The 25,150-nt window shown below is 44.8% G+C and overlaps 1 protein-coding gene across 2 annotated transcripts in view; it reads right to left on the bottom strand.

Annotated features, from left to right (window-relative positions):
- Positions 1 to 22,622, bottom strand: part of LOC142365680 (E3 ubiquitin-protein ligase UHRF2-like) — a 144,736-nt gene extending 122,114 nt beyond the window's left edge. Inside the window, exons 1-2 of one of the 2 annotated variants that reach the window (XM_075446731.1) lie at positions 22,581 to 22,622; positions 22,076 to 22,256 (exon numbers count right to left, since the gene is read on the bottom strand). In XM_075446731.1, coding sequence (XP_075302846.1) covers positions 22,076 to 22,228 — 153 coding nt within the window. In that variant the 5' untranslated portion in view covers positions 22,229 to 22,256; positions 22,581 to 22,622. Of the gene's footprint in view, positions 1 to 22,075 lie in introns of both variants that reach the window. The other variant, XM_075446730.1, reaches the window with a different exon arrangement.
- Positions 22,623 to 25,150: the final 2,528 nt, after the last annotated feature.

Raw genomic sequence — 25,150 nt, 5'->3', positions numbered from 1 at the left:
TTCCAATTTGGTGTCATCTGCAAACTTGCCAAGAGTGTACTTTGTCCCATCATCCAGGTTGTTAATGAAGACATTAAACAGTATTGGTTTCAGTAGTGATCCCTGAGAGACCCCACTAGTTACTGGGCCCCAGACGGACTTCATACCACTGATCTTTAAGCCCAGCGGTCCTGCCAATTTTCCACCCGCCTTATTGCCCACTTATCCAGCCCATATCATATCAATTTGGTGATAAGGAGACCGTGAGAGAGTGTGTCAAAAGCCTTTCTTCAGTCAAGGTATACAACATCCACTCCCCTCCTTTTGTCAACAGAACCAGTCACCACATCATAGAAAGCAATGAGCTTGGTAAGGCATGGTTTTCCCTCGGTAAAGCCATTTCGGCTGCTCCAAATCACCTTGTCTTTCATGTGTTTATAAGTGGCTTCTAAGAGGATTTGCTCCATAATCTTTCCAGTGACTGAGGTGAGGCTGGCTGGCCTGTAGTTCCTTGGATCCTCCTTCCCGCCCTTCTTGAAGATGGGTGTAACGTCTGCCTTTTTCCAGTCATGAGGAACCTCCTTCAATTGCCATGACCTTTCAAAGATGATAGAGAACAGCCTCACAGTGACATTGGCCAGCTCGTTCAGCACCCTCAGATGCATGTCATCTGATCCCATGGGCTTGTGTATGTCCAAGTGGGCTGAGTGATTCCTAACTCTTTCTTCCTCTACCGTGGTTACTGCTTCACTCCCCCAGACTCTGCTAGGATGCTCAGGGACCTGGGAGGCCTGAGGGCAGATCTTACCACAGTCATGTTAATAACTGCTGTGACAACTACCATGTCACTATCTGCTGCTCTCTGTGAGCCGGATCCTCCCTAATCAGGAGTCAGCCTTCCTGTGTGCAAACTGAGAGCAGCCCCTGCAGCGTCCTGGGTGCCCTGCACCGCACAAACTGCCCCTGCTAGTGGCCACAGCTCTGTTTGCAGCACTCTGGGCTGCTGCAGTCCCTAAGGAGCAACTAAATAACAAAATCATTGCATGATTTGTACAGGCTAGGAATTTCCATGTGTTTGGAAGATGTCATCTTTTCCTTGTAGATGCTCAGTATACTGAAAGAGTGATGGCAGATGCACCAGGTGTAGCTGTTTATTGGTGGTGCATCAATCAAAAGACGTTAATGAGGCCCTAAGTTTTAGAAGCATGCTAAACCGGAAGAAAAAATGGAAGTGAAATTACTAAGGTAACTTGACTGTTTTCTAAACTACTGGGGTTAGAAGAGCTAGGGAAATGAAAAAATCTGTTATTCTTGCTCAAAAGCAAGTTACTCTTGCTTTAGTACGTATTCTAATATCCCTTTAGAAAGTCATTATTGACTTATATGAAATACAGCTTGACTAATTATTTGCCTGTCGACTTCACAAATGTAAATTATGAACTGACGACAAATGTTCTTAAAAATATTATTTCAGATTATTTACCAAATGTATATCTTTTAGTTTAATACATTGCCTAGGCACCCTCATTTTGGGGGAGTCGTCTTTGAGAAAAGTTTTTCTCAATCTGCTACGTAAACTGTTGTTGGATCGAATGTCCTGTCAAGCTGATTGGGGGACTTGCTGTTCACCCATTCCCCAAAACTTTGTTTCAGAGACAAATTGCAGTACTTATTTTCATGAACATTGCCAGTTTTTTAGGTTGAACACTTAATTATTCTTAGGGATTATTTGTGACTCATTTCAGTAATGCTTTCATGATTTCTGGTGATGTAGGCGCTGACTACTGGGAAGAAGAACTTTTTGATAAGTAATACTGCGTTCAGTAAGGATTTAAAGTGTCTATTGTATTAATTTCCTTTGAATGTGCACAGATTGTCCTTGTTTGTTCATATATAGACCTGGGGCTGGCTATATCCTCAATTTTCTATGTGTGACATTCCTTTAGCACAACTTGGAAAGTTGGAACAGACCAGACGGTGTTATCTTAATTGCTGAGGGAAGGGTATGCTGGAGAAAGTGGTACTACGTTGTGGGTATAGCTGCTTCCTTGCAGTAGCTGGCTATAAGAATGTAGCCTTACAGGCTATGAGCGCCTTGTAACGTTAACTTTAGTATAGTGTGTGTACTTAAAGAAACCACACCTTCTTGTAGCTTTTCTCTCCTTCTATAACAAAGTAGAGCATCTCAAGTACTAATTGTCTTCCAACTTATGTTATGCTTTTAAATCTTAGTGAAGCAATAATGCTGGGTAGGGATATACGAATAAGTTACTGTTAAGTCAGGTAGTGTAAGAACTTGAGCGTGTCAGCTATTTTTTGCTAATTCTCATCTTTTTTGTCCCCAAAGATGGGCACTGTTGCAGATTAGTTGACTTGCTCTAAGTTTGCACATTTGCTGATATTCTAGGAACTTGGTTTTTTGCTCATACCAGATGCAGATATTTTTGCCCCAAATATCATTACTGCTGAATACCGCACGGTGCTTTATACCTTTTAAATCACTAGAGAAGCATGCTTGCAGCCGTCTCCTCTCTGTGGAGCAGCTCTGTGGAGAGGGACCTGGGTGTCCTGGTGGACGACAAGTTGACCATGAGCCAGCAGTGTGCCCTGGCTGCCAAGAAGGCCAATGGGATCCTGGGGTGCATCAAGAAGAGTGTGGCCAGCAGGACGAGGGAGGTTCTCCTTCCCCTCTACACTGCCCTAGTGAGGCCTCATCTGGAGTACTCTGTCCAGTTCTGGGCTCCCCATTTCAAAAAAGATGAAGAGCTACTGGAGAGAGTCCAGCGGAGGGCTACGAGGATGATGAGGGGACTGGAACATCTCCCCTACGAGGAGAGGCTGAGGGAGCTGGGCTTGTTCAGCCTGAAGAAGAGAAGGCTGCGAGGGGACCTAATAAATGCTTATAAATATCTGAAGGGTGGGTGTCAGGAGGATGGGGCCGAGCTCTTTTCAGTGGTGCCCAGTGACAGGACAAGGGGCAATGGGCACAAAGTGAAGCACAGGAAGTTCCGTCTGAACATGAGGAAGAACTTCTTCCCTCTGAGGGTGACGGAGCACTGGAACAGGCTGCCCAGGGAGGTTGTGGAGTCTCCTTCTCTGGAGATATTCAAGACTCGCCTGGACAAGGTCCTGTGCAGCCTGCTGTAGGTGACCCTGCTTCGGCAGGAGGGTTGGACTAGATGACCCACAGAGGTCCCTTCCAATCCCTACCATTCTGTGATTCTGTGATTCTGTGGTGTTCTAGTTGCAGATTTAAAGGTGGCATTACTAGCCATAGAAGAGTCTATAGCCATAGAATACTCCTGTAAAGAAGACTGATTTAAAAAAAAATAGAGAATAGAACACAAATTCATTGTAAAATAACTCTGTGACAATTGGCTTAAGAATCTGCTAATCATTGAGTTACTTTTATTTAAAGGTAGATGTGCCACGTGAAGGAATGGAGGATTTTGTGTATGGTGGTGGGTGCATGGGTTTCCCCATCCTTCTGCATTACCCACCAAGTACACCTGGGTCCTTGAGCAAAGACAATCCTGCAAATGGGTTTTCCTTTTCCCAAGGGAGGAGCAACCCACGCTGCCTTTCCCAGCCACTTCCCTGTGTGCACTATGGGGACCTTATCTCCTCCCACAATATGTAGGGGCTGTGTTCGGGCAGGACCAGGTCAGTACTCAGATCCTCTGGTGTTAATCAGCCAAGGGGCTTCTGCTAATTTTACATCCCAGTGCTTCTATTCCCCAGCACCTAATGCTCTCAGCATAGTCTTTAACAGTCCGTCATATCGTTCGATCTTTCCAGAGGTTTGTGGGTGATAGGGGATGTGATACACTCAATCAATGTCATGTTTCTTGGTCCGGGAGTCTATGAGGTTGCTTCGGAAATGAGTTCCATTGTCTGACTCAATTCTTTCTGGGGTGTCCTGTTGCCACAGAACTGGCCTTTCAAGGCCCAGGATGGTGTTTTGAGCAGTGGCATGGTTTACAGGGTATGTTTCTAGCCACCTAGTAGTTTTGTCCACACAGTGCTTGCCTTGGCAAGTTTGTGGCAGTACAGTCAATCTACCAGGCCTCGCCATATCGATATCCCAGCCAGGGACACTTTACTCGTGTGGCTCGCTTCATTGCGGTGCATGTTTTGCATTCATAGGTGACCTGTGTGATGGCCTCAATGGTCTTGTTCTTTTCCCTTTCTCAAACGCTTCCGTCGCTGTGTTGCCCCACACGATGATGTCGTCAATGTATTGCAGGTGCTCAGGGGCTTCACCCTGTTCCAGTGTAGTCTGGATCAGTTCGTGAGGAATGGTAGGGCTGTGCTTCCACCCCTGGGGCAGTCGATTCCAGGTGTACTGGACACCCCTCCATGTGAAAGCAAACCGTGGCCTGCATTCTGCTGTCAAAGGGATCGAGAAAAATGCATTGACAATATCAGTTGTGGCATACCACTTGGCTGCCTTCAACTCCAGTTCATATAAGAGTTCTAGCATGTCCCGTACAGCATCACTCAATGGCAGTGTGACTTTGTTCAGGCCACGATAGTCCACTGGTAACCTCCACCCTCTGTCAGACTTTTGCACTGGCCGTATGGGACTACTAAAGGGTGAGCGAGTCTTTCTGATCACCCCTTTGCTCTCCAGTCGACAAATCAACTCATGGATGGGAACCAGGGAGTCTTGGATGATGTGATATTGCTGCCGGTGCACCGTCATGGTAGCAATCGGCATCTGCTGTTCTTTGACGCACAGCAACCCCACAGCAGAGGGATCCTCTGAACAGCTGGGCAAGGTAGACAGATGTTTAGTCTTCTCTGTACCCATGGTATCTACATGAAAGGCCCACTGGTACCCTTTTGTGTCCTTGAAGTACCCTCTCCTGAGGTAGTGTATGCCAAGGATGCACGGAGCCTCCAGGCTGATAACAATGGGGTACTTTTGCCACTTGTTCCCTGTTAGGCTCACCTCAGCCTCCAACACAGACAACAATTGGGATCCCCCTGTCAGCCCAGAAATCCAGATGTGTTCTGCCCCCTTGTACCCCAATGGCATTAGGGTACGCTGTGCACTAGTGTCCACCCAGAGCCTTATACTCCTGTGGGTCTGATGTGCCAGGCCATCGAATCCATACAGTCCAGTACGCTCAGTCATCCTTTTCCTCTGTCTGGCTGAAGGCAGGGACCCTCTATTCCTCGTTGGAGTATTCACTATCTGACTCCTGTGGTGTCAGACCAGAAGTCCTTTCACCAAAATCAAGAGGAGAGGCATTCTCAGTCCTTCTTCTGCATCTGGGGGATTGCTGGTTGCCAGTTGCCTTCTACCATCTCAACAGCACCTGGAACAAAAGCCTTCTTGGATGGCCTCTTCTTAGCAGCTGTCTTCCCCCGCAAGTCACGTACGTGGGCTTCTAGCTTTGAGGTGGGCTCACCATCCCACTTCCTCATGTCCTCCCCCTGGTCACACAGGATATTCCAGAGGGTGCCACGCAGCATGCGCTTGGGGCTCCCTTTCCCTCTGGCCAGGAGAGGCTGGCTCCGTGGGGCGCCCCTGACAGCCGAGACGCTGGCCCGCGGGGATGAGGGGGATGAGAGATTCTCTTCAAAATGCTGGAGCTGGTGGGACAGTCTCTCGACAGTTGGTATACTGAAGTCTGGCCAGTCCATCATTGCCAGGGTGTTGGAGTACAACACCGGTGCATTACGGGCAAACCTTCTCCACATGGCCTGTGTACACTGGATGTCATCCAGATCTTTGGAGACCTGGTTGCTGTCCAGGTCACTGTAGACGACTTCCACCACCGTTAATTCTCTCAGATACTGGATGCCTTTCTCAGTAATGGTCCACTTCCCTCGGTAATTTACAAGATCATCCTTGAGGGGATACCTCACCCTCACGCTCGACAGGAGCCACCTCTGGAGGCTGAGAATTGTCACCTCTCTTCCAATTTCTTTGTCAACTTGCCAGTCCCTAGCTAGGGATACCAGCTGCTGGGCTTCCTCACCCTCTAATTCCTGACTGTTGGCCCCAGTATCCCTGTATCAGAGCAATCCGTTCACCTGGCTGAAGGCCGTAATCTTTCTGCAGATCTCGAAGTTCACTCAGGGTTAGGGACCATGTGGTTTCTGCCTCTTGGGTGAAGTCTGTCACTTCCTCCTCCTGTTTCTTTGTCGAAGAACCAGCTTCCTGATCAGACCCTTCCTCCTCCTCCTTCTCCTCCTCCCTTACTAATCAATGGTATGGATCTGTCAACCTCCACATCCAGTGTTTCTTTTCGACTACTGGGGCAATTACTGTAGTTGGGGTTTGGGTCCCTCTCTCAACCACTGTGTCCTCAGATGTAGAGGCCCTCCTTCCCGTGCTCTTCTGATGGTGCTGAACACAGGCTCAATAGGCACAGGCCATGCCCCAATACAGTGCTAGGAGCTGCTGGGTGCGAGGCACCCTTCTGTCAAGTGGTGCACCAATTACATGCCTGTCCAGGCGTAAAATCCCAGGCTATCAGAGGTGATAACCACCTTAGGCATCTGCCCAAATCCTCCCACACACCCTGCCACTCAGGGATCCACCGCCTCAGGACATGTTGACCGCCAGGGCATGTCAACCGCCATTGCAGGGAGGGGTTGGAGTAGATGACCTTTAAAGGTCCTGTCCAATCCAAACTATTCTATGAGTCTATGTTTCTCTGTGGCCTCACCAACAAGTTGTTTCCTCTTATGCCAGGATGAAACCAGGTTCCACATACTCAACAAAAAGTCAACGATGTTTGTTAGATAACAGAATCAAACAGCTTACATAAGGATGTACAAGAACCTCGGGAGCCCATGCAACAGAGCCAGCTGCATGAATCCCAGAGGAGAAGAGGGAGATGTAATCCCTCATTCTCCCCACAAGGTAGCCCACCCAGCACAGGAATGACATCAATTACCAGAGCCATACGCCAGCCCAAGTACATGGCCATTGCTTTTATCAAAATGTTCCCGGGCACAGTGAAATAGAGAAATAAGCAGCACAGCAAACAGCGAGTTGAAAGCAGCCACTAACAAGCCCTAAACTCTATTATACAGTAAAACGAGCAAGCTCTGTGACCAGCACAGGAGCCTGCCAATTAACAACTACAACAGCTATAGCACGCTCAGATCAAAACTGTCGTTATCTCGTGCCCCATGTTGGGTGCCAAAAAGGGCTGCCATGGGTTGATCCCGGCCAGCAGCCAAACACCCACCCAGCCTCTTGCTCACTCCCCTCTCTGGTGGGATGGGGAGACAAATAGAAGGAAGGTGAGAAGATTTCTAGATCGAGACAATGACAGTTAAATAGAGAAAGCAAAAGCCACATGCACAAGCAAAGCAAAAAAGAGGAATTTATTCACTACTTCCCATTGGCGGGCAGATGTCCTGCCACTTCCTGGAAAACAGGGTCTCAGCATGCGTAACGGTTGCTTGGGAAGAAAAATGCCATAGCCACAAACCTGTGGAGAGCCCATGCAGAAGCAGGTTTTCCTGCCAGGAATTGTGGCCCGTGGAGGACCCATGCTGGAGCAGGGGAAAAGTGTGAGGAGGAAGGAGTGGCAGAGACAAAGAACTGACCACAACCCTATATTCCCCATTCTCCCCTGTGCTGCTCGGGGTGGGAGGAGGTAGACTAGTCGGGAATGAAAAGAGTGATGTTGAGCCTGGGAAGAAGGGGGAGTAGGGGGAAGATGTTTTAGTTTCAGTCTTTGTTTCTCACCATCCTACTCTATTTTAATTGGCAATAAAATAAATTAATTTTCCCCAAGTCGAGTCTGTTTTGGCCGTGACGGTAATTGGTAAGTGATCTCCCTGTCCTTATCTCGACCCATGAGCTTTCCTGTCTTATTTTCTCCCCCCATCCTGTTGAGGAGGGGGAGTGAGAGAGTCTGGCAGCCAGCCAAGGTGAACCCACCACCAAATGTAATCTCTCTTGCTCATTACTTCCAGATCTTGGCTTAGACGGATAAGGAACTGGCTGGATGGCCGCATCCAAAGAGTTACAGTCAACGCCTCAATGTCCAAAAGGAAAACAGTAACGAGTGATGTTCCTCAAGGGTCTGTACTGGGACCAATACTATTTAATATCTTCATCCATGACATAGATAGTGGGATTGAGTGCACCCTCAGCAAGTCTGCGGATGACACCAAGCTGAGTGATGCAGTTGATTCGCTAGAGGGAAGGGATGCTATCCAGAGGGACCTTGACAGGCTTGAGAAATTACCCATATTGGATAATCTGATTTTGTAGGCGTACCTTGGGGGCAGTGTCAAAGCAGAACTTCTTAACTGGGCTGTGTCCAAGTTGACTCCTATAGAATCACTGAAGTGTCTCTGCACTGGGATATCCAGTGTTGCAGATTTCAGGAGGGTTCATATACTCAGACACAATGCTAGCAACATTTTGTGTATTCTCAAATATGTTTACCCCTGAATCAGAAATGGCTTCCTGAAGAAAGATAAAGCCAATTAGAAATTTGAAACCACAGGGAGATTTTCTAGTTTAACCCTATTTATTTCTTTGCAAACTTGCTGTGTTGTCCATTAGAACAAAATGGAGAAGCGACCATAAAAGTATGGACCCTTGAGGGACACCACTCATTATTGGTTTCCACTTGGACACTGAGCCGTTGACTATAACTCTTTGGATGTGGCCATCCAGCCAGTTCCTTATCCATCTAAGAGTCCATCCATCAAACCCATCTCTCCAATTTAGCAACAAGAATATTGTGGGGGGCCCATGTCAAAGGCCTTACAGAAGTCCAGGTAGATGACATCCGTAGCTCTTCCCTTGTCCACCAAAGCAGTCACTCCATCGTAGAAGGCCACCAGATTAGTCTGACACGATTTGTCCTTGGTGAAGCCATGTCGGCTGTCCCTAATCACCTCCCTGTGTTCCATATGCTTCATCATAACTTCCAGGAGGATCTGTTCCATCATTTTTACCGGGCACTGAGGTGGTCGGTAGTTCCCAGGGCCCTCCTTTTTACCCCTTTTAAAAATGGGTGCGATGTTTCGACACAGTCTCCCATGATATCCTCCTGGGGAAGCTGAGGAAGTGTGAGCTGGATGAGTGGTCGGTGAAGTGGACAGAGAACTGGCTGAATGGCAGAACTCAGAGGGTTGTCATCAGCGGCGCTGAGTCTAGTTGGAGGCTGGTGACAAGTGGTGTCCCTCAGGGGTCAGTACTGGGCCCAGTCTTGTTTAACTTCTTCATCAACGACCTGGATGAAGAGTTAGAATGTACCCTCAGCAAGTTTGATGATGACACCAAACTGGGAGGTGTGGTAGATACACCGGAAGGCTGTGCTGCCATTCAGCGTGACCTGGATAGGCTGGAGAGCTGGGCAGAGAGGAACCTGATGAGGTTCAACAAGGGCAAGTGCAGGGTCCTGCACCTGGGGAGGAACAACCTCATGCACCAGTACAGGCTTGGGGTGGACCTGCTGGAGAGCAGCTCTGCGGAGAGGGACCTGGGTGTCCTGGTGGACGACAGATTAACTATGAGCCAGCAGTGTGCCCTGGCTGCCAAGAAAGCCAATGGGATCCTGGGGTGCATCAAGAAGAGTGTGGCCAGCAGGACAAGGGAGGTTCTCCTTCCCCTCTACACTGCCCTGGTGAGGCCTCATCTGGAGTACTCTGTCCAGTTCTGGGCTCCCCAGTTCAAGAAGGATGAAGAGCTACTGGAGAGAGTCCAGCGGAGGGCTACAAGGATGGTGAGGGGACTGGAGCATTTCCACTACGAGGAGAGGTTGAGGGAACTGGGTTTGTTCAGCCTGAAGAAGAGAAGGCTGCGAGGGGACCTTATAAATGCCTACAAATATCTGAAGGGTGGGTGTCAGGAGGATGGGGCCAAGCTCTTTTCAGTGGTGCCCAGTGACAGGACAAGGGGCAATGGGCACAAACTGAGGCACAGGAAGTTCCGTCTGAACATGAGGAGGAACTTCTTCTCTCTGAGGGTGACGGAGCACTGGAACAGGCTGCCCAGGGAGGTTGTGGAGTCTCCTTCTCTGGAGATATTCAAGACCCGCCTGGACAAGGTCCTGTGCAGCCTACTGTAGGTGACCCTGCTTCGGCGGGGGGGTTGGACTAGATGACCCACAGAGGTCCCTTCCAACCCCTACTATTCTGTGATTCTGTGATTCTGTGATTCTGTTTCCCTTTTCTCCAGTCACTCGGGACTTCGCCTGACTGCCACAACTTTTCAAATATGATGGGGAGTGGCTTGGCAACTACATCAGCCAATTCCATCAGGACCCTGGGATGCATCTCGTCGCGTCTCGTGGACTTATGTACATTGAGGTTCCTCAGGTGGTCTCGAACCTGATCTTGTCCTACGATGGGTATGAAAGGACTTCATTCCCCCAGTGCCTGCCTTGAGATTCAGGGACTTGAGAGATGTAGGAAGAGCCAGGGAAAGCTGAGGCAAAAAAACTGTTGAGTATCTCTGCCTTCTCCCACATCAGTTGTCACCAGATCCCCTGTCCTATTTATCAGTGGGGTACAATTTCTTTTGTCTTCCTTTTCTGGCCAACGTACCTGTAGAAGCCCTTCTTGTGATTCTTCACATCCCTTGGATAGACCTTGATTAAGAAATTGTCCTCGATGCACTCCAAGAGTCTCCTGGACCGCTCTACAGCTTTCTGTGCTGCTCTTCCAGCAGATGTCAGGGTGATTGAAGTCCCCCAGCAGGATCAGAGCCCACAAGCACGATGCTTCCCATAGTTGAAGTAAGAACGCTTCACCAACAGGCTCCCCTTGATCGGGCGGCCTGTAGTAAACGCCAGCCACAAGGTTTCCTTTGTTGGCTTGGCCCCTAATTTTTGCCCATAAGCTCTCAACCTGTCCATCGCTGTTTTTCAAAGACACCTCTGTGCAGTCAATCCATTCTTTTACATAGAGGGCAACCCGCCTGCCCCTCCTTCCTTGCCTGTCCCTTCTGAACAGTTTATAGCCATCGATTGCAGCACTCCAGTCACGCGATTCGTCCCACCATGTTTCAGTGGCAACAATCAGATCGTAGCTTTCTAGCTGCACAGTGGCTTCCAGCTCCTCCTGCTTGTTACCCGTGCTGCATGCATTGGTATAGAGGCACTTCAGCTGGGCCACCTACTTTCTCACCTTTATAGAGGGACAAGCCCCAATTCCTTTGTGGTATTTCACAGGTGTTTCCCTCTTGGTTCCTAATACACCAGCAGCCCCTGGATCTTCTCTGTTGCTCAAAACCGCATCCCCTTCCCCTGCTAAGTCTAGTTTAAAGCTCTCCGTATCAGTGGCTGCCTTTAAGCTTAAAGTGTCCATGTTGATTTACCAATTCAAATGGTATTCATAACAGAGTTACTGATTAAAAAGGCTTTGTTGTTATACCACTGACTAACATTCCTCTTCTGAATGCCTTGGTTTTTCTTTGAACCCCTCTGCTATTGTCTACATCTTTAGTACATCAGGTATAAATAGGATGGTATATAAAATGAACTGTGATATGGTCCTCAAGGGTTTATACTTTTAATTATTTGCCTTTATTCTCTACAAGGCTGGGAAGTCTGTTGTCCAAGTGTGAGCATCACAGTATAGAAAGATGCATTTGGGAGGAACAATCGCAGGAGACTTACTTCTTTCTGGCTCTAATGGTTTTTGGCTTTAATAACATGGCTGCTTTGTCATCTTTGTAGCTAGTCTCAAGAAGTAGCTGCAGATGGGGAAACCTCAATAATATCTGTGTCTGAAATGAATTTTCAGGAGGAGGAAGTTGCAAATCACTTTAAGCTAGAACTAATTGAAACGCCTAAGGTTACATCGGGATGTTTTCCTGAGGTTTCCTTACAGAAATACCCACTCCTTATGTTTAAAATAGGTCAACAGACTGACTTAAAACAAGGTGGAGCTTTCATTTGTTTATTATATGTTTATCTTTTAAAAAGGTATACCTTTAATATCGTGGGAGTTGAGAATAAATATTTAAATTGGATGCCGGGATTTTACACGGGGGGGGAAAAAAGGAAAGGGTTGATTTTTTCAATGTTTTTTTCCAAGGAAGCGTGCGAAAAGTAAGAAGAAAGAGGCTCAATATGAGATATACTTTATGCATTATATTCTTACCTTTCACCCTCTATCGCTTGGTAAATTTGTTAGTTTAGGAACTGCCTTCATTTGTGCTTCAAATTACCTAATGATTGCTTCAGTTTAAATACTGATAATATCATTCATGTCATTTTGTTTATAGATGCTTGTCTTTGGGTGTAGTAAGAATAAATATCCATCTCTGTCGCTGTCTTGCTGCTTGATTAAGGCTATAAATTAAACCATATGCATCTGTAGCAAATTAAACTGCCCTCATTTTAAAAAATTGCAAACACATAATACAGCCCCTGAAGCAATTCAGCCTTATAAATTTATCCCAGAAAAATGAGTTTTGTAACTGTTCTGTCTATGTATCAGTACAGAGACTGCTTATTAAACATTTTGGAAATGCACAGTTCTCTTGTGTGCACCATAGTGTCGTAAAACAAGTTTGTTCATGCCCTGAGGTTGGCTGCTATGTTAATGTTTTATCTTTTGGGCTCAATTTTTTCTGTTGGGTTTTTTTTTTTTCATTTGTTTGTTGTTTGGTTGGTTTGGGGTTTTTTAAAGGGACATTTAGATGGTCTTTAGAAGGTAAATTTCCTTCTTTATGTACAAAAATATAGAAGAAAAGGGTGTTTTGCCAATAAAGTAAAACTAAAAATACATCTGTGAAACATTCCTGTTAAAATATTATTTCCAAAATGAGCATGAAAAGTAGTTCCCCCAATTTGATTTTACAGTAATTGAACCTATTCTGAGCATTTTTAGAATTTACTTTAAATTTTTCATCTTAAAGTCCTTTTCCGTGTGCCTTATCTTCTTCACTTGGTATGGCTCCATAGGAGTTCTATTGCAATAATGTTATCTTATACTTGGTGTGCAGTGTATGAAGGTGTTCCTTAAGTGGGGGGGTTCGTACTATTTTAATCCAGCTAATATTTCAAAGAAAATAGCTGGTTATACACTACAGTTTTTAAAAGAATGCCTGTGTAACTGAAGCAGGAGCTACTGGAGAGAGTCCAGCGGAGGGCTACAAAGATGATTAGGGGACCTCTCCTACGAGGAAAGGCTGAGGGAGTTGGGCTTGTTTAGCCTGGAGAAGAGAAGGCTGAGAGGGGACCTTATAAATGCTTACAGATATCTGAAGGGTGGGTGTCAGGAGGATGGGGCCAGACTCTTTTCAGTGGTGCCCAGCGACAGGACAAGGGGCAACGGGCACAAAGTGAAGCACAGGAAGTTCCGTCTGAACATGAGGAAGAACTTCTTCCCTCTGAGGGTGACGGAGCACTGGAACAGGCTGCCCAGGGAGGTTGTGGAGTCTCCTTCTCTGGAGATATTCAAGACCCGCCTGGACAAGGTCCTGTGCAGCCTGCTGTAGGTGACCCTGCTTCGGCGGGGGGGTTGGACTAGATGACCCACAGAGGTCCCTTCCAACCCCTAACATTCTGTGATCCTGTGATACCTCAGTGGTTTAACTCGAATCACAGGAAAAACCTTCTGTTGTTGTAGTAATATGTATTTAATTAGTTGAAGGCTTGAGAAAATGCGTTAGGAGAATGAATGAATGAAACATGCTCTACAACAGAGTAGTTTCATAACTTACTACCAGCACTATTGTGAGCACAGAAAGGAACAGAGTCATGAGAGACTTCTGTTTCTTACAGTTGAAAGACTTATGGAAGTACCAGTCTCAACTGGTTATGATAGCAGCCTTGTTAGACTTGGAGAGCCCATCTCCCTCCCCCCTCCTTCCTCAGACATTGAAGGATTCAGCAGTAGTGCAAGTCAAAAAAGAATCAGGGTTAAGTAATAATTCCAATTTGGAAGTCCAGGGAAATCTTAAAATCTGGTTGTGGGCTAATATTTTAAGTATACGTGCTTATTTTAGTCATAAGGAACGATTCCATGAAGCAAGAAAAAGTTCAGTGGAAAGAGGTTAAAAAAAAAAAAAATCAGCCTCAACTTTAAAAAACATATTTCTTATAAATTGTGTTCATAACAGATCTTATTAAAATGAGTAGAGGAATAAAATACTTAAAGCGCAACACTTGAATGACTGAACATTGCTCTAACTTACCCAAGCCCAAACCAGTTGCAATCAGCAGTGTAGAATTTTTTTCGCTGACAGTTGTTTAGTCAGTTTTCCTTTCTGTTCTTAACCAGGATTATAGAAAATAAATATTAATTATCAAATTTTCCTTTTAGATAAACGAATTGGTGGATGCCCGTGATGTCAGCATTGGAGCCTGGTTTGAAGCTCATGTAGAAAATGTTACTCGAGCAACAAAAAGACATAAGAATGGTAAAGCTCAAGTAAAGAGTGGCAATTCTTACAAAAGGACTAATGGAAACTTAAGTCAAGATCATTCTAGAGAGAGTGCAAATGATTTGGACAGTACACCATCCACATCTTACTCAGACTGCACGGACACTGATGAAGAAGCTATTTATCATATCAAGTATGATGAGTAAGTGTTTCTGATATTATTTTGAGGACATCATATGTTATGATTTGGTGTGTATAAAGCAAAGAATTTTGTTGAAGAAACTTAGAATCAAAGAGAGCAAGTTCAATATTGCAACCAAGGAAAGAAATACTAAAAAGCCATAATGTCTTTCAGTCAGATATAATGAATATTCTGAGAGTAATGAGGGTTTTTCTCCTTTTTTCTTTTATTCACAAATTCCTGTGAAGTATTAACTTTATCTTGACTTTATGAAACTTGGAATCCCTATCTCTAAGGAAAGAAACTATGCATTGGATTTTTCTGTACTTGTTTTTCTGTGTAAAATATAAGTTAATATTTTCTTTAAAAACTACTCTGCTCATGTTCAGTTCCTTCCACTGAAGTCTAAACAATTGTTTCATGGGAGCAAATTCTGGTGCTTGAATTGTTTTACTCTTAAAACAAAATTTATATTTATGCATGAGATGACAGGTCTGCATTTGATGCAGAGGTTTCTTGTAGAGAATCTAGTGACTGGGAACATAAAATCAGTTCTGAGCTGGAGTGAGGGTACAAAGGGATTTTTTATTTTTATTTTTTAAAATCTGTGGTACAAGCAAATTTCAGAACCTACAACAGATGTGCTAGAGTAGAGGCTTTGTGCTGTAAACTCAGTGGGATTTGCAGGGATTTCTCATCACCAGCTTTTGCACTGATGCATTCACATAAATTGGATCCCAGCTTTTTAATGATGCCTTAATTTGCTGAAGCAGCTACCTAAGCTTCTAAACCAATGGCACCAATGAGAATGTTTTATCACAGAGAACAACAAAAATATCGCACTTTGGCATGTGAGATTAAAGGTAAAGGAACATACGTTTACTTTACACAGAAGCATATTCAGTATAAGTCTTCTTGAGGATAAATTCAATTCAAGTTTTCAAAATATTTTTTTAAGTATCAATTTCAAGTTTTGTTGTTTTTAATAATTATAATTTAAACCTGTTTTGCTAGGGAAAAACCAAGAATGTAGAAGGCTTAAGCTGAACATCTTTTAGCTGCTCTTGACAATACTAGATACAACTTTTCCTTATATACTTACCTTGGAGGATAATATAGCTTTTGTCTCAACATGGAGTTTGAATGCAGTTTTATATCTGCAACCATCAATTTTTTTATCTGCAGATATGTTTGTCCACACACACAAAAAAATGATAGCTACAGTGTTGAAAGCAAAAAATTACTGAAATGCTTAAATTCAGAACTTTCTCACAACTTTAGTCACCCAGTATCATTACAGTTGGACTAGATGATCGTTGCAGGTCCCTTTCAACTGAACTATTCTAAAAAAGAAAAATAAAAATTGTCTATAAAATGATAGATATGCATCATGGTATGCTTTCAAAGACCTGGTTCTAAGACAGGTTAATCGTGTAACATCACAGAAGTACTTAATTGAGTGTCGTAGTTTAACCCAGCAGACGGCAACTAAGCACTAGACAGCCGCTCGCTCACCCCTCCCCTTCCCCCCCAGCAGGATGGGGAGGAGAAATGGACAAAAGGGGAAACTCGTGGGTTAAGATAAAGACACTTTAATAAGACAACAAAGGAAATACTACTAATAATGCTACTACTAATAATGAATATCCAAAACAAACTATATACAATACAATTTTTCTCACAGCTCGACGACTGATTCACAGCCAGTCCCCAAACAGTGATCATGGAACCCTGGAAATCGTGAATTTCACGAAATTCCCCCCCCCCCCCCCCCCCCCAAAAAAAAAGTTCAAACTCCCAGACAGCAGCAGACGATCCAAACTCATGGAAATGAGAAGAGCAGATAGCTTCCTGCTCTCGGCCAACCCCCATTCGTAAACTGAGCATGATGTCTATGGCCTGGAATATTCCCATTGGCTAGCTTGGGCTAGCTGTCTGGCTATGCTCCCTCCCAGCTCCTGCACACCTGCTCATTAGCTGAATACAAGAAACTGGAAAAAGTCCTTGATTTCATAGCAACAACTGAAAACATCAATCAACATTCTTCTCGTACTAAATCCAAAACACAGCACCTACTGAGAGGAAAACTAACTCTATCCCAGCTGAAACCAGGACATTGAGCAAAGGGCAAAAATTTGTGTGTGTTTGTAATTATTGGAGTTAAATTATCTTCCTCTTTTGTAGATAGTGTCATTTTATGTGAGTTAGAGATTCGAGGGAGAAGCCACCTGTGAAGCAAAAAGTATAGTCAAGCTGTACCTATGGTATAGTCAAGTATAGTCAAGGTGTACCTATGCTTACAAAACGTCGCTTTTACTTCATGTGTACCTTAAGATCTAGCATTTCCAGTAGACGCAATCATCTTAGTCTTCCTATAACACAATCTGTCACAGGTTTGTGTTCTTAGCCAGCGACCGTCTGAAAACGTTATGTCTTATCTAATTTTGCTTACGTCATGGTCATTTACTTGATTGGTCTGAAACACTAAAAGTTTGAGCTTACGGGGAGAAAAGTTTTAAAATAACTTTCCAGCAAGCAAGATCTATGCATTTATCAGCTAATAGAGACTTTGGTAAAAGTTAACGGCTTACATATGACAAAACACAAGGCATCATTTGTGACACTTTGCATTTACCTTTCAACATCCCACTTCTTTGTTCTTTGAGTGGTAGTTAACGTGCACATTCACATGGTGGGTGGTTGTGCATGCACTCATAACACTGGCTTCAGACACTAGTCTTTTTGGTTTTTTAGTATCTGTAGAGCACACGTATCAAACACAAGGGACGAAGAATACATGGATAAATAGGGTAGTGTGTACTGTGCATCCTTCAGTTCTCAGCTCCAGATGTTCTTACCCTATTTGCCATCTCTTTGTGCTTGTTCTTTGAGATTCATATTCTACTATTAGTTCCTGTTTCTTCTGTGCATGGCTGCTGTTCCTGGATGCTTAGGTTTGGGCTACGCTGTGTAACACCAATCCACCTTGACAGCCTTTTCTTACCAAGCCTTTTCTTTTCTTACTGCATTCTTCAATGAAGTAGCTCATTTCTCCTTCCTTCCATCTCCTACAGCAGATGATTTCACCCTGGCTGAAGGGCTTTAAGCTCCTTGCCCACAACAGGAGCATTCCTGCCAGAGATGGAAGCAGCTGCTTTTTCTGCTTTGGGAAACTGCATGTCTCTGACAAGCAACCTGCAGATGGAGACCATAAGCCCGGTGCCCATAAAGCCATCAAAATGTCTTTCTTACATTATGGAGAAGACTGTGGGGTTTGCCTCTGACACAGATTGACAGCTGCTTAGATCCTCACTGAGATCATCTCAGTATCTAGACTGGTTCTCCTTCACTGCTTGTTTTATTATCTAGTCTAGAAAAACTGTCCACCAAGGCGGCTACAGCTGAAGGACAAGTCTGTTGTAATGTTTTGAGATGGGGTTGGGAACGTGGAATAGACCTATGCTTTGTTTCTGAGACTTTGTGTTACGGCAAAGATTGTTTGATACCCAGCTGTTGTGGCAGGTCCAGTCTGACAACGCATATACACAAAAGGGGGGGGGGGGGGGGGAATCAAGCATTTATTTTCTTTCTGTTTATGTCTGGAACTGACTACTCAGTGATGTTTATTCAGGAGATACTGGAAAGCCATTCACCCTTGATCTCAACATGAAGCCCTCTACTGTCATAAGTCATAGACTGAGTCGCCTAGGGGAGTTGCTCTGGAGCCGTTCTGATCCACAGTGGAGCGGCAGACCTTGGTGCACAGGGGGTTTTCCTGAGGCAGGCAAACGCCAGTGCGGCGGAGACACCCGCCAGGAGCCGGCAGCTCTCAGAGAGACGCTGACGAGGCCTGGGCATTGCCAGAGCAACGGCGACCACCCCCACGTCTACAGAAAGCAGCCTAGGGAGCGCTGCAAACAGAGCGGGCAAACAGGGCGTGGCATGGCAGTTTGCGCGGCAGTTCACGAGGAAGGGCACGCAGGGAGGGCACCTCTTTGAAGGAGCAGCATTCCACTGGCCAAGTGGGAGACTTGCAGTATGCATAACCCAGCAACCGGGCACCATTCTGTGACCATCTGCACAGGTCAAGGGCACTCATCCTACCTGACCCTCAAGGCAGAATATTGGGCACTCGCCTGAGAGCAAAGGCTGCAGCTCTGGCTGGGGGGTCTGCACCACCTATCCCAGCGGTGGCCGATGCCTCCACCCGGACAGAGCTGCTGAAGGGAGAGGCTGCAGTGCAGATCTCAGACTGCAGGCAGAGCCTAGACCTTTCTCCTGGGCCAGGGACAGGCAGCAGACCTGCCTGCAAAAGGTGTGCTCAGGTGGAGGTTTGGTTACTTAGACCATGGGAATACCTTTGAGAAACCTGGTCTACTGGGGGCTGATGGGGCCCATCTGACAGAGAAAGGGAAGAGCATGTTCGGTCAGAGGCTTGCCAAGCTGGTGAAGAGAACTGGAGTGCATGGAGCTCCGCCTGGGTATGGATGAGGAGCCGAGCAAGAACTTATAGGTCAGGATTAAACACAGGGCAGGGACTGGTGACGTTATAGTGGGGGTCTGCCACAGGCCACCCGATCAGGAAGACCGAGCGCATGAGGCCCTCTGTAGCCAGATAGGAGCAGCCCCACGTTCACAAGCCCTGGTCCTCATGGGGGACTTCAACCACCCCGATATCTGTTGGTGGGGCAACACAGCAGGGCATAAGCAATCCATCCCAGCCAGACCATGTACAGGGGGTTAATTCCATCTCAGGACTAACTCCTCACAGTTTATACCTTTAGTACAATATATTGGTTTCTGTTCACCTCCCATTTAATTCAACACCTATGCATCTCTGTCACATCGCTGAGACTCTTACAGCAGTAGTTTACATATTGCTCTGCTAATATTTCCTCTACATCCAGTTTTAATTGTATGGGAGCAATCCTTCTCAGTTTCCCCCTTCTAGTTACTAGTAGCATGAGATCAGCTGCTGGATCAACTAAACCCAATCATCAAGGAAGCTTCAGAACTCATTATGAAGGTTACAAAAAAAAAAAAAGTTCAGGAGTTATATAATGAGTAAAACTTAATGAAGATGAAGACTCTACAACTCTAGCTTCACTGATGATTCCAACTATGCCCTAAACTATCACCCATCCATGTGGACAAGTTCAGCTATAAGATCTTGTTATTCCACTTTTTAAATTAAGACATGCCATACTAATATAATGGCTGAAATACAGATACTCTAATTAGTTTGACCTCTGACAGACTACTTTGAGAATCACAACTCACTACAGGCTCATTTTCTCTGCTTCTCAGGTAAACGGTTTTCCACAAATAGCCAGAGCAGAGACCTGGTGTACTCACAGAAGTAGAAGCACTCTAAGCAGGATTTAATTAGTATCAGCTTGTTTTAAACTCAAACATAAGCACAGTGATATAGCATAACTGGTAAACACATAAGCATTATTGTGCCCAGGAAAAACACTATTGCATTGGTAGTAACAGACCACACGCCTTGTTAACTGTGCAAGATCACACAGTTAGGCTTGTGTGAACCAGAGCTTGGCATTAGGTGTCTACTACTGGGAAAGTAATCCCTGCCCTTGCTGCCCCCTACCAGCACTGTGCAGTATATAGCCCAGGGACAGAGGCCAAAGGCTAAGAACTGTCTGTCTAGAAACTCAAACATCCCACAGAAGTACATGATCTGAAATTCGTGTGGGGGGGGGGGGGGGGGGGGGAAGAGAGAAGAGACAAATCACCTACTTATGTTCCAGCTTCCCTTATCAGAGCTCTGGAGCCCAATCACCTCATGACTAAGACCACTGAGGATTAACTACATGCTGTCAACTTCATGCTTCATGGTACTGCATACTCACAACTGACTTAAATGTATGATATGATTGTTAAGAACTGCCTGCTTTGAGTATGTAATAATAAGCAAAAAGTTAGACATTACCACAAAAATGTGCTGTTAATATATGTCATCCTAGTCAGATTTTGTTTTAAAACTGACTTATCAGTCTTCTAAACACTCCCATTAGTGATCTGTGATGAGATCCTTAACAATACACATAAACACATACATATGCTGATTCAGACATAATGCAAAAGTAAACAAGTTATTCAACTTCAAGACCAATGCTGTTTGCATCCAGCTTCATCAGAGCAGCATGGGTTTGTCTGCAGCCATCTGCTTCGACGTGCCCTCACAAAACCTGGCTCCCATCTGTCTTGTGGAGCAGTAACAAGATTACTCAAAACACAGCCAGCATGACACAAAACCTATTTGTTTCCTTTTGGTTTTAAGTACATTTCAGATTGCAAGTTCACACTCTAGTCATGAATTATCAACTCTTGGTGATAGTAAAGTGTTATTTCTCATAGTTCTTCCTGTTCATACAGGTATATGCTTCATCTGTTATAGGACAGAAGTCTTGCCCCATCTTACATTGCTCAGCTTAAGCTAGCATTGCCATGCTCATTTGTAGTAACAAGTCCCATCTTAATAGTAAAAGTCCCTAAAAACACAACACATCTGATACTCCTTTTTGTCCCCTCATGTAACATTTATCGCTCACTCTAATACTCAAGGACTGTACATACCTCATTTATGTAAAGCAGCTGAAAAGAAGTTACACATTTCATCAGCAAAAATACAGCCCAAGACAATCTCTTTGGATAAAGATGTGCCCCACACTGATGAGAGGAGAAAGTATCAACTCAAGGGAAACTTTTAACCAGTGGTCCCCAATACCATTGGAACCAGGTGTAGATTAAGCACTTCTTGATACATCAGCTACAACTGACATCCTTCTCTGTTAAAAGCTGTTTGCAGCACCTAAAAAGACTACAACACTAACTCACGCGCACCTTTAATACAAGGGAGCCAGGAAGTGCAAGGAGATGCAGGCTGCCACTGTGCCCTACTCTCCCCCCCCCCCCCCCCCCGGGCATAGTTGCATACCCGCCTCCAGGAAGGATTCCAACGAGTCCTCTGTCTCCCCTCTTCTGGTGAATGGAAGGAGTTCAGAGTCCACAGTCCCTGAAAACCCTTAATCTGTGATGTGGCACCTAGGCCTTGGAAACCACTTGCAGTGCACGCACAGGAAATGTTTTCCTTATACCCAGATGGGGCACCAAGAGGACAGAAACCCAGGGAAAACACCCACGTTCTCTTGCCTGGTCGAAAAAGTAAAGCAGGGGATTTCCTCCCCTTCACACCCCCCCACTGTCTGCTCTGTCACTTAGGTACAATAAGCTGAAGGAGTCTCCCTCGGTTTGGGTGGAAAAAAAAAGAAAAACACAAAGGGACCTCATTAGAACCCGCTCACTACTGCAGGGGGTGGGGGTAGGAAAAATATAGAAAGAAACCAGGGTTGGACCCAGAGCCTTTTGTCACGCAGGACAGCTTGTCTTCCCTCCTTGCCCCTCACCACCTCCTAGGCTCAGTGAGAGAAAACAAAAGCCAGAGATCCCAGTATGGGAGGGGACAAGGAGCTTTGCATCCAGTCAAAGAGAGCAGAACATAAGAAGGGGAAGATGATATAAAAGAGAAGCTCCCCTCCACCCCTACCCACCAGGTCTCCACACCTCACCTGCTTGCCCCGGTAGAAGAGGCGCTGGCGGTTGGGGCTCACACAGAAGGTCTTCTGGATCTTCTCCCGTAAGCATTCAATCTTGGTGAGACGGCTCAGATCATCAATAGTATGGGTCTCAGTGCCGTCTATGGTACGAACTTGGATCCACATGGTGTGCACCTTCCGCTAGCTCAGCCACCTGCAGTGAAGGGGAGGTCTTGTTCTCCAAGTGCGTGATAACAGAAGACAGAACAGCCGTTTCCCTCACTTCTTTGTTCAGCTCAATGGAAGCAGGTTTTTTGAATCCTGCCGAACAGGCACGAGCCTCCCCGCCCGCAGGCCTCGCTCAGAAGGGCGCGGAGAGGTAAAGGAGACCTGATCCAACTCTCATCTACTCCCCAAGTATACCCCGTAATCACACAAACAAAAGCGTAAGCTCTCCAAGCCAGCACAACACGAGGCAAAGTCTGTCGGGAATCGCCACAGACAGGTCTAACGAACACCACCAGGAGCCATCACCAACCTTCAGAGAGTGTTTACTAGCCGCTACCGCTCTCGTACAGAGGTCACGGCGCCAACAGTGATCTCGCGAGAGACCTCAGCCGTAAAGAGACAACACTGGGAAGTGGGGGGAGGATAGATAGCATCATCACCTCTCCTTCCGCATTCGGCTTTCCACAAAGTCACGCCCAGGCCAGCCCCGCCCCGCCCTTTGAGCATTCTCTGGCTGGCATCTTTTTTCCTCCTGCTCGGTAATTCTATCAAGGACCTGGGGGTAGGGGGGTGGGGAGATGTAGTTTAGTGCACGCCTAGAGAAGTGGCCATTATCGTTCCTGTGGGAGCTAAGAGGCATTGTCTTCTCATTCCCTCACAGGGCAAAGCGTCTCTAGTCTCAGGCCTGAAAATTATACCAGTGACATGGGAAGTGATTCTGTGTTTCCACCTTTCCCTTTCAGACACGCACAGAGTCAGGACCCAGCATGTCAGGTGTCACAGTGACACAAAAGCATGGACCTGACAAGGCATAAATAAAAAGTAAGTAAAACTACTTTGCATCCACTGATGAAATCTAGGCCCCAATGTCTCCCAGTAGAAAAGTACCATCAAAACCTAAATTCAGCCAGATTTAGCTCTGCCTAATAAAACCAGAATAGATCTGTCTGCTCCTATTGTATTAGAAAAGTGCAGATGTGGTCCAGGACAAAAACATCAAGCCTCCTTTTTTAACACAGATCAGATGTGTGGGTTTTATTTGCTACATTTTTGCTCAAGTCTCCAAGTAACACTGAAAAACTCTGGACTTTTCATGTATACTGGTAAAATGGTACTGTAAAAACATATCTGATGCAGTACCCAGTGAGATTCAGCTTACATTTTTGGGCAGAGTTTGCAGCAGCTTTGTCATCTGAGTAGTAAAACTTTAGAGACTGAGATAACAAACTGACAGGTTCCAGATGATAGAGATATGTTTTTGTGACTTTTTTTTGTATCAGGATGATATCAAAGATCCCTGTATATTAATTTCAGGTCTGCCAAAATTCCCATTGTGGCCTTGGTTGAGTTACTTTTAAGGCCTGATTTATGAGTATTAAGCATTTGCAAAGGTAGCTGAAATAAATGAGAGTTGCTTAATCCTCCTTGGAAATCTGTTCCTTGCCTTTTTATCTTCATCGTTCCATCTCTGTTGTTGAGATAACACACACCTTCCTGTAACTATACCTACTACAGCACGACACTAGAGTGTCAAAATGACACAAGTTCAGAGTTTGTTTTATAGCTTGGTGGTGGTGTTACAAGCTCCAATTCATGTAGTGCACATGATCTAGTCAAATCTTTGTGTGCCAGGCTTCTTGGCTTCCCTGAAATATTCAAAGGTAATTAATGCAGAGGAATACAGTAGGAATGTGGGTTAATAGTCATAACTAAAAAGAGATAAATCAAGCTGTCTTCAGCTTTGCCCTAGTTCCACTCTACCACCACAGTAAAGGGAACAGAGTCCCAATATAATCCCTTTGCAGTGTCTTCTGTTTTGCAGATCACAGTCTTTCTCTTGAAGCTACTGCCAACAACAGAATGTGTCTTTTCCAGAGTGAGGAGAAAAAAGTTCTGGAGGGACTCTGAAATGGGGTCAGTTTTAATGGGTTAGAGGAAATAGAATCAATATTTTGTGGGAGCTTATGTAGAAAGCACAGAATCTGCTTTCTGGAACAGGAAACACCTTTTGCTAGAGAGACAGACTGAAAGAGGATCAACCTGCTACAAAACTACATCTGGAAATCCATTATCTGGTTGGGGTTGTAAAGAAACAGAGATCAAGTTGCTGGCACAGGCGTTACTGATTAGAAAGATCACATTGTTATGGATTGACTGTAGGTGGCATGTTTTGCAACATGCAAAGTGGAATTAGAGACTAGAATACAAAGGGAAAGAAAGAATGTAAAAAAGTATTTGACTGGTAGTCTGTGAGAGGATGTGAAAAGGGGAGGTTACTGGGGAGGATAGAGGAAAAGTGAGGTAGTTATTTAGCAGGTGAGCAGTTATTTACCCACTTCAGCTTACATTTCCTTCTTAGGCGCTGTCCAGTTTTACCATTAGTTCCTAATATGATATTGCCTTAACTATATTATAATGAATATACATATGTATGGCTGCACATTTGCATATACCATATAATTTTCAATCTTTAGAAGCATCAGTATCTTCTGTGTCTGTATCATAACACTAGATTTCTGTTCACAAACTGCTCATTTTATATAGACAACTTTCATTTCTGTTTATAAATTAGCAATACTGATGCTTTCTGTTTTCAGCATTTTATTTCTTCCCATGTTAGAAATACTTCAAAAGAAAAAAGCCTCACACTTCAATACCTTAGTTTCCAGTACACTTGTCATAATTTTTATTCTATTAAATTTTGAATAATATTAATTCAGTTCATAAATATAGAAAAACCCTTTAATGTATTAGCTAAAGGATATATGCATTTTTATTCCTTAAAAAAGTTCAGTTTCTATAAGAAAATAAAGTTTTGATAAGCAAGTAACAATCATAGTTTTCAACTTTTCCCCACATTTCAGTTTTAAAGAAAAAATA

This window comes from Opisthocomus hoazin, chromosome W (genome assembly GCF_030867145.1).
Source record: "Opisthocomus hoazin isolate bOpiHoa1 chromosome W, bOpiHoa1.hap1, whole genome shotgun sequence".
NCBI classification, from domain to species: Eukaryota; Metazoa; Chordata; class Aves; order Opisthocomiformes; family Opisthocomidae; genus Opisthocomus; species Opisthocomus hoazin.
This window is presented reverse-complemented; position numbering and strand designations above follow the sequence as displayed.